At 37.3% G+C, this 13,076-nt stretch overlaps 1 protein-coding gene across 1 annotated transcript in view; it reads right to left on the bottom strand.

Annotated features, from left to right (window-relative positions):
* The window catches only part of POU2F3 (POU class 2 homeobox 3), a 56,450-nt gene extending 49,952 nt beyond the window's left edge, over window positions 1-6,498 (bottom strand). Inside the window, exons 1-2 of the mRNA XM_074302188.1 lie at window positions 6,477-6,498; window positions 5,827-5,861 (exon numbers count right to left, since the gene is read on the bottom strand). Of these exons, the coding sequence (XP_074158289.1) occupies window positions 5,827-5,861; window positions 6,477-6,498 (57 nt within the window). The remainder of the gene's footprint in view (window positions 1-5,826; window positions 5,862-6,476) is intronic.
* Between the last annotated feature and the right edge of the window lie 6,578 nt (window positions 6,499-13,076).

The following is a 13,076-nucleotide window of genomic DNA, read 5'->3' as shown; positions in this document are numbered from 1 at the left end:
GCTCCTCACTCTCAGTCTGGTATTATTTCCACAAGAATATGTTTCATCTCACCAGGACTCTATAGCACTTGTCATTTGTGATTTTCCATTCACCCTCAGTTATCCCACAAGATCAGGAGGACCATGGAATCATGGATTTAGAGATGGAAGAAATCTAAGGGATCCTTAGTCCAAATCTTTCTTTTTATGGAGGAGAAAACTGGAGCTCAGAGAGTAATAAGATTGTAGATCTAGAAGGGACCTCAATCCCAGCACCCGTTTTATAAATAAGAAAACAAACCCACAGAGGTAATAAGATCATATATCAATCTAGACCTGGAAAAGACCATATATGGAACATAGTCATTCCCACCTCACCCCCATTTTATAAGTGAGGAAACTAAAACCAGGAGTTAAATGACTTGCCCCAAAGCACACAGGTAATTAGGTGGCAAAGCTATTTAGCAGTTTTTCCAGTACATCTCAAGTAGTCAGTGGAAGATGATACTGCTATGGAGAGAATAATATGGGTCTAATAGAATTGAAGCTCCTATCCTTTGAAGACCTCCTGATTTGTTCCTATTCCTAAATAGTAAACTCTCTTTAAATCAGAGAAAACTTCAGACTTCAAGAAAGAAATTCCCTTTATATGTCATCCCTCATGTACTACTTTCATGTCAGACATCTTTTGGGAAAACATCCAAGATTCTGTTTAGGGGATGAGGAGAATTCATACCTATCTTTTAAAGATCAATTCAAATGCCACCTCCTCACAAAGCCTTCTGTTATTGAGTAGCACGCTCAGTGACTATCTAAATTCTTAGACTTAGCCTAACACAAGTTTCTGTCTTAATAATAGTTAGAATTTATATGATATTTTAGGATTTGTAAAGTGCTTTACAAATATCTCATTTTGTCCTCACAATGACCCTGGGAAGTAGGGTTATTGTTGTCATCCCCATTCTGCAGATGGGGAAACTGAGGCAAACAGTGAGTTTTAGTTGGTGGTGGTAGTTGTTTGTTTGTTTTTTAGTCACTGGCCCAGAGTCACAGAGTTAGTATCTGATGTCTGATTTTTCCTAATTCCAAGTCTATCCTATTATCTCTTGTGTCACCTGAGTGCTTCAATTCACTAATAAGTCATTGATTGAGTATTGTTATTTGTGATTGTGTCCTATCCCCCCATCAGACAGTAAGCTCATTGAGGAAAGGAGTTGTCTTATGGAAACTCTTCCAGTTTCTCATATAGTACTCTGCACACAGAGCTTAATAAATATGTGTTGAATTTAAATTGACAGGTAGCACAATGTACTGGTTGGAAAACAGAATGGGAAGACTGAATAATAGCTGACATTTATACAGGATGTCTCAATAATCTTAGATTTGGGAATACCTTGTATATGGCTTTGAGATGTTCTGTTAGGATTACTAAGTGAGAACTGAGGTTGTCTGGACAGTGACAAGATGAGAATTCAGGTTTTCTGGACAATTACAAGGTGAGAACTCAGGTTGACTTGATAGAGGGGGCAAGCTCATTGGCTGGGGTGGTTCTTCCCAGAAGCCCTTGCATTATCCCACGCCCATTCTCTAGGAGAATAAAAGAGAGGACTCTCAGAGAAAGAAGGAGACTCAGAATTGCATCAGGCTTGACGGGGCTCTCTGCAGGAAAGGAAGTGAGTAGACACAGCAGATCTCTTCCCAGAGAGCGATCCAGCAGCTTCTAGAGACGACAGCTCACTACAATTGGCGCCCAACGTGGGGCAAGGACTTTTGCTTATCCTGACAAGAGGAGCTAGACCAGACCTTCGCAATGTTCAAAGCTCTTTATGTATGTACATTGTTTCATTTGAATTTTGAAACAACTCTGTTAGGTAAGTACTACATAACTTGTTACCAAAAACCAAAACTCTTAGAGATTAAATGACTTGCCTATGGTCACACGGCTACAAAATATCTGAGTCTAGGTCTTTCTTAACCAAAAGTCCAGTGCTTTTTTCAGTGTTACATATTGCTTCTCTGGTTCGAAAGTCATTGAGAAAGTTTGAAACCAAAAATCCTTACTTAGACCCCACTATGTCTTCACACTGATTTTCTCTATCTCTTATTTATTTATTTATTTTTACTGCCAAACTCCTAGAAACATTTATGTACATTCCCTGTCTTCACTTTCTTACCATATGCTCACCTCTCATCCCTTTCCAGTTTGATTTAAAACTTCACTACTTAACTGAAACTAATCTCTATTATTACCAATGGTTTCTTAACTGTTACATCCAATAACCTTTTTGATATCTCCTTCCTTCATTGTGTTGAATTATTTGACACCATCAGTCAGCCTCCTCTACTTGGATATTCTCTTCCTATTTGATTTTCATGACATTTTCTCTCTCCTAGCTTTCTTTTTAACTTTTTTACTGTACTTTCTCAACATTCTTTGTTGGATCATCACTCATATTCAGCTCCTTAAAACATGGGCATCTTCCAATGCTTTGATCTCATCCACTTCATTGGTTAAATTATCTTTTTTACATAGATACTATCCTCATTAATAAAGCCAACTTTAATCAATCTTTGAGCTCTACAGCATCTCAAACTGACTGCCACATAAATCTAAGCTCAGACTTAACATGTTACAGTCCTAATCCCACCTCTTTTCTAAACTACCTTAATTCTATTGAAGATACCATCAATTTCTTAATAACCCAAGATCAAACCCTTGTAACAAACTCTTCTCTATCACTCCCAACATCCAATCAATTGCTAAACTTTGTTGATTTTGCCTCAACAACTTCTTTTATACCCATACCTTTTTCTACTCACACAGCCTGTACCTATGTTCGACCATCCTTGTTTCTCTTCTGGACTATTGTAATAATCTCTTATTTGATTTCCTTGCTTGTAGCTCTTCTGGCTTTAATTCATCCTTCATATATCTACCAAAATAATTTTGATATGATAATATTCCTTAAAATTTTTCAATGGTTCTTTATTGCACCTAGGGTAAAATATATATACTCAGTTTAGCATTTGAGAAGCTTAGAGATCTGGTTCAAATATAGCTGTCATTTCACATTACTCCTCATGATACACTTATGTTTGAGTAAGTCAGACTGGCAATACCTTGTACTCTCAATAGATGGGAAGCTCCTTGAGGACAGGGACTGCAATATTTTTATCTTTGAATCCTTAATTCCAGGGTGTCTTATTGTATAGTAAGTATCTTTTTCAATTGAATTACTGAGGGAATTAGATTCAGTGATCTTTCTGAACCTGGGCATTTAATGTTTGTAAAGCATTACATTTTCTAAAGATTCAGCTCTTCTAATCTAACCATCTGTACTTCCTGCTGCTTACTGAGGGCCTCATCTATTAACTCCCAATTATACCAACTAGCTTACAGATTGTCCTGTGCTGAGAACTGAAGTTATTGCTTTGTTGGGAGGTTTTTGCTGACACCTTCACTGTCTCATAGATTGAAACACCTTACACAATCACTCCCTGTTTTTCCCCTCCCTATTCTCTTCCCTTTCCACCTAGTTAGTAATGGTGAGATCACACTTAGCCTCCCCATCTCCCATGTCTCACCCTACAGAAAAGACTGATGAATTTCAAAGGAAAAACACATACTTTGTGTTTATTAGGGGACAGGAGAAAGACAAGATAGAGAGGAGAAAGATGGAGAGAGGAAAAAAGAATGTGTGAACAAGCGGGAACATGAATGTGAACATGTTGGCATGAGAGAGCTCAGGTTCATAATAACATAGGATTACATGTAGGGCAGTGTGTGTGTGTGTGTGTGTGTGTGTGTGTGTGTGTGTGTGTTTTGGGGGAGTGATGTTGAGAGGACTATGAGAGTGTGATACCATGGAAAGAGTGCTGAGTTTGGAGTTGGGACTGGATTCTAACCTTGACTCTGTTATTTACTTTGGCAGATCATGTCATTTCTTTGAACTTCATTTTCCTCTTTTATAAAATGGGAAGGTTTTGTTAAAAGGCTTCTAAGGTCCCTTTCACTTCTAAATCTATGATCCAGAGAGTAAATTCAAATCTGAGAGGGTATCTATGTGTGATAATCCCATTAGAAGAGTAGGAGAGAACTGGAATGGGTACAGACTTCTTTGTCACACAAATGAGAGAATGAGAGACTGTGTATGAGAGGACATGTGTAAGAAGGAGAGTATCAGTGCTAGATAAACGTGTTTTCTAAGCCTTTCTCTCTACACTTCTTTTTGGGAAGGATGAGACTGGTTGACACTTGTCAAAGGCTATAAGAAATCCAAAAAATCATTTGTAAGAGGAAGAGAAGGAGGGAGGAATCTAAGGAGGAAAAGACCTTTCCCTCAGGGCTTCTCTAAAGGAAATAAATATAATCCCAGAACTTTGGAGACAGAGAGGAGATACCTTTTTCAGGAGTCCAGAGAATTGGGGTTTTAGAACTTATATGGGTCAGAAAGTCAAGAGCATCCAATTGAGGCTGGTCATAGAGTAGTGGAAGATGCCATTACCAGTCTCCTACCATCAGGATGAGGGTTTCGAAAGGCCTCAGTCAGACCACACAGGCAGTGAAAACCTGCACAGCCTGTGGAGTGAGCTGGTTTCCCAGTGCTGCTGGCAGAGCCTTGGCTTGGTGTGGGACTAATTCAACATTCTGTCTAGGCTGAGGGCTGGGAGGACTTGGGGCCAGTAGACCCCCAGGCCTCAGAGTAGAAAGCACAGTGGCCAGGACTCCTCCCATCCTGCTCAAAGCTCCCTTCTGGAATCCCAGAGCTCGTGGAAGTCATCCTCCTATTTCATCAACTAGGAAGTCTAGCAGTCAGGTCATACTGCACAGACACAACTGTTTTATATTCAAACACTTTGAGTAAGAAGGTGAGTCTGTAAGCTTTCCTCACTTCCTCTAATAGTATTTAATAATCTTCACTGTTGGGAATTCCTTCATCACATCTCACCTAAATCTTTCCAACTATAATTGAAAATATTCCTTATTTAGTTTAGAGTAAATGTGGAGGACTTCATCATGAATCTCAGCAGATTCCCCAGATCTAACGTGTTCCTTTCACCTCCATCTCCATATATCAGTTGTTGATAGCTAGGCGGAACCTAAAGGTTTTTGCTATGGAGTGTTTGCTCAGGGCTTGAAATTTCCCCTATCCCTGTGTCAGAAGATCTAACCCTTAAGGGATTTCCAAGATTAGGACTATATTGAGAGGAGTCCACGTCAAGCCTCACTAAAGATAAAAAAAAAAAAAAAAAAAAAAAAAAAAAAAAAAAAGGAGGAATTGTCTGTAGGCTCTTTAGCAATTGCTGGTTCATACCTAGGCCTCCAGCTTACTAGCCTTATCAGTTACCATACAATTTACATTCTCCCCTCAACCAGGAAACCAAAGTTTCTTCACTTCCTAACTCCCATCATGCCATCTTCTCCTTTCTCTCAGCCTTCATATAGGCTAATATCTGGGGGAAAAAACCCCACAGCCCCTCCTAGCTACAACCTGACCCTGTCAAAAAAAAAAAAAAATCCTTCCCCTTTTGAATAAGTCTCTTTGACCAAGACCAAACCTACTTAGCTCAGTTTCCTTCAGATACTAAAGCACTAATGCAGGCACTATTGTGGAATTGCTCCAATTCCTAGAGCTTCTCTAGGGCTTCCCCATAAAGCATGTATCATGTATTAAGGGAAGCCTATGAGGCCCATAATTGGAACATATTGACTAATATCTTATATGTGGTTTGTATTTGGTCCTAAATTGATGCTCCATCTGTCTAGCTGTTCTTTTAATGAACCAAGCTTTTTCTGCAACCCAAGCTTCATAGTATTAGTTTTGACCTAGACAGGAAAGTCCTTACCTGTCTGTTGAAGTCCAGACCATTTCGATCACTTCCTAGAATGGAAAGAAAACAATTAGTCACTTGAATGGCACCAGGAAAGATAGAAAGCTAAAAAGGAAACAAAACATTATGGAAGGAGACTGTATTCACTTTCAAAGAGAAACAAAAATCCACTTCTTTTTTCCCCAGATGCTTTCAACTTACCTCATTATTCCAAACCCAGAAACCTTGGAAGTCTTATCAATCTATCATATAACCAGTGAAAGAAAGAAGGAAAGTGATTTTTACCAAAATCACATTGTATCAGAGTTGAGATTTGAACTTGAAACAACTATTTCTTTTCTGCTTAAAAACCTACTGAACTATCTACTACTACTCAGTAATCACCTCTAAAACCCTTTTTACATGCATGAGCAAAAACAAATCAACTGCAAGATCCTATGGCTCAAAGGGATTTCTATAAATCATCCTGTCCCTCCTCCTCAGGCGGGACTCTACTGAAGCCACACCAGAGGGATGGATGTCAATCCTGTTCTTATACATCTCCAGGGAAGGAGATTCTGTGACCTCCCCATAGACTCAGATATAGTATTAAAGGTTCTTTACCATCAGGAAATTTTTTTTCTGGGATCTAACTGTAAAATCTTATTGTCTCAACTAAAACTCACTTTTGAATTTTGATTCTGCCATCTACTTTTTAAGAGACTTTGAGCAATCACTTAAGATTTCTGGGCAGTTACCTCATCTATAAGCAAGGTTGGGAGTGTACAGTTAATATTAGGAAGAGCACACCTTGTGTGTTTCGAGAATTAGGTTTTTTGGGCCAATTTTCTCTTTTTCTCTCCCCATGTAAAATAAGAGACTGGACAAAATCATCTCTAAGATCTCTTCCTTAAATCTATAATTCTATATAGATAACAATCTTAGAGATACCCCCTCCCCATTTTTCTCTGCTTAAGAGTGATTTTAGAAAACAGGTCATCAAACTGAAAGTTGAAAACAGGCTCTATTACTCCTGAAAATGCTGAATAAGCACTGGAGTTTATAGGGAGGAGAGCTCATATTCTTCCTTTGACATTGGCTGGATAATGGTGGGCAAGTCATTCAAATTGCTCTGAGCCTTCATTTGCTCATAAATAAAATAGGGACAATAATTCTTGTTGTGTTTCTCATAAGGTTGTGAAAAGCAAATGAGGTAATATATGTGAAGGGCTTTGCAAATCTTAAAACACTCTATATAAATATCAGTAGTAGAGTCAGAGAACGTGGGCTTTGTCCCTGGCTTGAACATTTACTAACTATATGACCTTGGGCAAGACACAATCTCCCTGAGCCTTCATTTTCTCTTCTATAAACAGAGGATAATAAAACTTTTCCTACTTACTTCATAGAGGCGTTGTAAGAAAAGTGCTTTATAAACCTTAAACACTAAATAAATACGAGCTGTTATTATTATCGTTACTAATTGGTCGGTGTGGAGGATTGATCCCAAGAGCTAGTAGAAAAGTAAGCAGGCTTTGAAGATAATTAAGATGTGTTCTACCTGGCACCACTTCTCAACCTACCTAAATGAGAAGGCCTCAGAGAATAGAACTAAAATATAGGACTGTGGGGCTAAAGCTTTAGAGGAATCTATTTTGGTTCTTTCTAAGCCTCAACTTTTCTTCTCTGAAAAACATTTTGTTCTGGAACTTTGAAGACAAACAATTACCATATTGTTCTAAATATGAATCAATCTCCACTATAAAATGGCCCATCCCTCTTGGTGAAACTTCTAAAAGGAGTTGAAGAGCTTATTGATTTTATTTAGAAATAAAGTTAACTTCAAACTTGACCAGAGTTGGACAGACAAGTTTGATTGTCAGTGCTCATGGGAAGGTAGGAATATTACATGTCACCTAGAAATCACATCTGTATCATTTTTCCCCCAAATATTTTCCTTTATTAATTCTTTCTATAAGTGTGTCCACAAATATCTCCATTAAAGTCCCACCTCAGTATCTTCTTGTGGAGGTGACCAATTGAAATGTAAATTCATGATTAAGGTGTAGAACTGTATAACAGTAGAAGAGGTATTCACAATAATTAGTCACTGAGATTTACAAGTAGCAGGCTTGGCCCCTGACCACTTTTTGGGGAAAGTATAAAAAAGTAATACAATATTCTAAATTCAAGAAAGAGAAGAAAAGAAGCCAAAAAAATTGGATCATCCTGAAATTTTTTCCTAAATAATAGAGAGTTGAATGTAAAGATGAAAGATCAAATACAAGATCAAAATATGTATCCATACTTAAGAGATTTGATCCAGCATCATTATTATCATCAAGAAAAAAAGGCTACTTAGTGATCTTGTACATACAGATCCCTAAAGAAAGCAGTTCCCTAGATATAATCCTTATTCTTTCTGGGTTTAAAATTACTGGCTTGGGGGACAATGAAAAAAAACATAGATTTATAGGATTACATTTGGAAGGGATGTTAGAGGTCATCTGAGGCAATGTAGTAGAATGGAGAGGGAATAGGATAGGGAATCAGAAGATCTGGGTTAAATTTCTGAATGTAAGGAAGGCAGGGACTCGTTCATTTTGATCTTTATTTCTCCAAGTTCTGTTCCACATTTGTTGTCCAATAATTTTCAGTCATGTCTAACTCTTTATAATCTATTTGGGGTTTTCTTGTCAAAGACACTATTGTGGTTTGTCATTTTTTTTTTCTCCAGTTTATTTTACAGATGAGAAAACTGAGACAGTTAAGTGACTTGTCCAGGGTCACACAGCTAGTGAGTGTCTGAGATCAGATTTGAATTCACAAAGATGAGTCTTTCCATCTGTATTACCTAGCTGCCCCAGGTTACATATAGTAAGTGTTTGATAAATCTTTACTGACATGCTTGTTAAATTCTTGATTCTGTCTGGGGGAAGACATGTTGGCTTTCAAAGCTCTATTTTCCTTATCTGCAAAATGGAAGTGAAAATATTTGCACTCCTACTTCATGGAGTTGTTGAGGTTCAAAATAGAGAATACATTTAATGTATCAACCTATATTACAAAAATGTCAGATTTATTATTTAGTCCAACTCAGCCTCCTTTTACATATATGGAAGCTGAATTGAAGCAATTTGCTTATGGTCACATAGCTGGTTGGCAGCAAAACCAAGACAACCAGGGTCTCTTCATTTTCCATCTCACACTTTTCCCTTTACACTAAGTTGCTTCTTACATCTAACACAAAGCAAGTGAATAATAAACGTCACTAGCAATGTTTTTGTGAAGAGATAGAAGACAAGCTTATTAAATTTGCTAAGGGCACAAAGGTTGAAGAGTCTGATTAATATACTGAATGAGAGTCATAATTTCAAAATATATATGAATTGAAATTGGATAAGATCAAATTGTACAAAGATAAATGTAAGATTCTGCATTTAGATTAAAAAAAACACTTGCTCAACAATAGCATATTTTCAAGTCAGTTTGGAAAAAGAAAACAACCCTTTGGTTCTAGTGGACTACAAATTCAATATGAATCAGCAGTATGATACAGCAGTCCCAAATGCTAATTAAGTCTTAGGCTGCTTTTGTTAAAAGTGATCTGGTTAAGTCACGTCACAAGTATTATGTTGAATTCTAAATACTATATATTTCCAAATGGAGCCCATCCAGAAGAGAATTCTTGGGATGATGAGGACACTAGAAACCATGCCAATCAATCAACCAACAAACATTTATTAAATATTCTCTTTTGTATCTGATACAAGGTTGGTACTAGGGATACAAAGCCAAAAGTGCAATCAATAATCTCTGCTTTCAAGAAGCTTATATTCTAATGGGAGAGAATGTATATTCTGTATGTGAATTCTTCTTCCCCCACACCAGACCTTTAAAAAATTTTTTAAACTAAAATACAAAAATAGGAAAAGAAAGAAAATTGTCATGTACACAACAGAATATGTGCATTCTAATAAATGTGTATAGAACACATAGAAGACAAATACTTTTATGCCTCAGTTTCCCCGAATTATTCTGCCTCAGTTTCCTTGGTGGCAACCCTCCTCTCCATTTTGGCTATTAGGACTGAGATAATTAGGGCTGAGCAGTTCTGGACAATATAGCATTCCAAAGAATCATAAAACTACAAATGGTTTCTCTCAAATGCTTGGGCATCTTCTGCTTCAAACTTCCTGTCTCTTAACTTTTTCACTCCCAATTTATCAGAATTTATGATCCTTCTTTCTTTACCCCCAACCTGTCAGAATTTAAAGTTTTGGTCCTTCTAACAGTGCTCTGCCCCACTTGCCCCTCCCCCCCTTTTCTTTGTTTTCCTGATCGCTGGAGCCCTATAAAAACCTCTGGAATCCCTTATTTGTTGTTGGATGCTTTGAGACAAGAGTCCCATCCAGCTAGCTGGCTAATATGGCTGCCAGTCCAAATTCTCCACTATTAAAATATTAAAAACCTTCTAATCTCTCTTACCTCAGTTTCTCCAGCACTACATTTCAGTGTTCCTTGGAAGGTATATATAACAAGGAAGATTAGTGGTACAAAAAATTGTGCTTGTTTTGTAATCAAATCAGGGATTACAAGTGGCAGAGAGGAGGAAGAACATTCCAGGCATTGGTTGCAGTCAATACAAAATGATGGAGATAGGTGATGGAATCTTGTGTTGTGAGGGAGTACAAAAAACCATTGTGGTTGGATCTTAGAGTATATGAAGGTAAGTAAGAAGGTTAGAAAAATGAAAGGGGCAAAAGTACTGAAGAGTTGTTGATACTAGAAGTAAGAGGGAGTCATTAGAGTTTATTGAGTCAGGTACAGAGACATGGACAAAGCTGTGCTTTGGAAAAATAACTTTGGTAGCAGAATGGAGGATTTTGGAGTGGTGAAAAACTAGAAACAGAGAGGTCAATTAGGAGGCTATGATAATAGTGCAGGTGCTGTGCTAATGAGGGCTTGAAAAAATGTGGTGGCCATTTGAGTGGAGGGAAAGGGACATAAACAAGAAGAAAGGAAAGAAAATTTGGCAACTGATGCCATATGAGAAATGGTTGACTGGGGACATTTAGCCTAGAAAACAGAAAAGTTGGGAGTAATTGCCTTCAAACATTGAAAGATAATCATGTAGAAAAGAGAATAGACTTATTTTACTTAATCTTAGAGGATGGAACTAACACTCATTGTTGGATGGAACAGAGACTAATCTCAACTCAGCATAAAGAAAAATGAAATTTCTCCTTTGATGTCTTATTGTAGTGTGGAGCTGACCTATGCTGAACGAGGCTGCCTTGGGGATTCCCCATCATTTGGATGACTTCCAGAATACCTCTTATTAATGACTATTTCTGGTGGACATTATAGAGAGGATTCATGATTTTAGTAAGAGTTGAATTTATGTCCTTCAAATTTCCTTCTCCCATCAAGTCTATGCATTTGTGATTGAATGATTCTTATTATGACTTTGAAAAATCTCTTTACCCTGGTTGCCTACAAAGTAACTCTAGTTTATCAATATCCCTCTTAATAGAGAGCATCCAGAATTAGAGAAAGTACAGCAACTTAACTTGTTCTAAATATTAAGCTTATAATGCATAGTCCATGCACATAATAGATGTTTAACACATATTAATTGTTCATTTAGTGTGTTAATAAAATTCAAGATTGGAATGGCTTTTGTGGGAGCAATTTTATTACATAGTTCACTGAATAACCACATCTAAACATTCCTTTTATTACATAACTTAATATTTGAACCTTAGTGTAGGGTTTTGCATGCATCTCTGTAAAATGCAATTTTAAAAATTGTCATTTGGATCTTGATTCTGTCCTCTAATTCTTGTACATCCAAAACATATCACATGACTTTCTACCCCACTCCTTTGCTTTTGACTATTCCCTATACCTAGAATGTCTTCCTTACTATCCTTGCCTTTTGATATTCTATTTAATATTCAATATCCAACTCAAACACCACCTCCTCCAAGAAATTGTCTCTTCCAGCTGGAAGTGAATTTTCCTTCATTTGAGTTGGGAGAAACAATGGAAGATTTTAAGTCCAGACTTTATTGCTTCCTTGTGTTAACCTCCTTTAGCCTCAATTTATTTACTTGTAAAATTAGTGGAGGTTGGGGGCAGCTAGGTGGCGCAGTGGATAGAGGACCAGCCTTGAATTCAGGAGGATCCGAGTTCAAATCTGACCTCAGACACCTCACACTTCCTAGCTGTGTGACCCTGAGCAAGTCACTTAACCCCAGCCTCAAAAAAAAAAAAAAATTAGTGGAGGTTGTGGGAAGAATTAGCTGACATGATTCCAAAGTTCTAACATTCTATGGTTTTATATTATTTCATACTCCTATTCTATACTTGTAGTCCTATATGACTTAGATAATATCCATTAGACTGTCCATTACTGTGAATACATATCTATGTATGTTTCTTCTTTTTTGCCAGTAAATAAGCAAAGTAGTAAATAAGTAGCAGCTAGGTTATACAGTGGATAGCTCTCTACACTTAGGGTCAGAAAGAACTCTATTAATTCAAATATAGCCTCAGACATTTACTAACTATATGACCTTGAGCAAACCACTTAACCTCAGTCTGCCTCAGTTTTTTCAGCTATAAAATAGCATCCACCTCTCAGGATTGTTGTGAGGATCAAATATTTGTGAAGCACTTAACAAACTTCAAAGTATTAGACAAATGCTAGCTATGTTAATAAATTATAAGCACCTTGAGGGCAAGAACTCCATTTTATATATTTTGGTAATGCTTTAAGAGTCTTCATTACTAAAGAGCTCTTAGTAGGGGCTAGGGGAATACTTGTAGAAAGAATTCCTGCTCAATTATGGCTTGGGTTAGATATTCTTTGTGATCTCTTTCATCTAGGAGGACTTTCTGTCAAGTTTTAAAGTTTCTCAAGTTTTTCTCACAAATATTCCTGCCCTAATTTCCCTACCTTATTGGAGATTTTGAGATGGGGTAGAAACTTTTGATGACTTAGCACTTGGAGACAAATTGGCCAATGTCAGGAAGTGAACAGGAAGAATTGAACAGTTTTCCTCCTCTTCCGCTCCAGCTACCCCAAAGCAAACAATGCTGTGAACTTAAATATATATATATATATAACAACTATTCCATTTAACAGATGAGGAAAACAGTTACTCAGAAAGTGGAACACACTTATCTAAGTGGCAATAGAGGACTTGAACTTAGACCTTGTATGACTCTAGAAGGTGAGTTCTTTCCCTGAATGTCAACTATTGTGGGCAAGACAGGAC

Source organism: Sminthopsis crassicaudata, chromosome 3 (assembly GCF_048593235.1).
Source record: "Sminthopsis crassicaudata isolate SCR6 chromosome 3, ASM4859323v1, whole genome shotgun sequence".
Classification (NCBI taxonomy): Eukaryota; Metazoa; Chordata; class Mammalia; order Dasyuromorphia; family Dasyuridae; genus Sminthopsis; species Sminthopsis crassicaudata.
The sequence above is the reverse complement of the archived record's forward strand: the minus strand, read 5'-3'. Positions and strand labels throughout refer to the sequence as shown.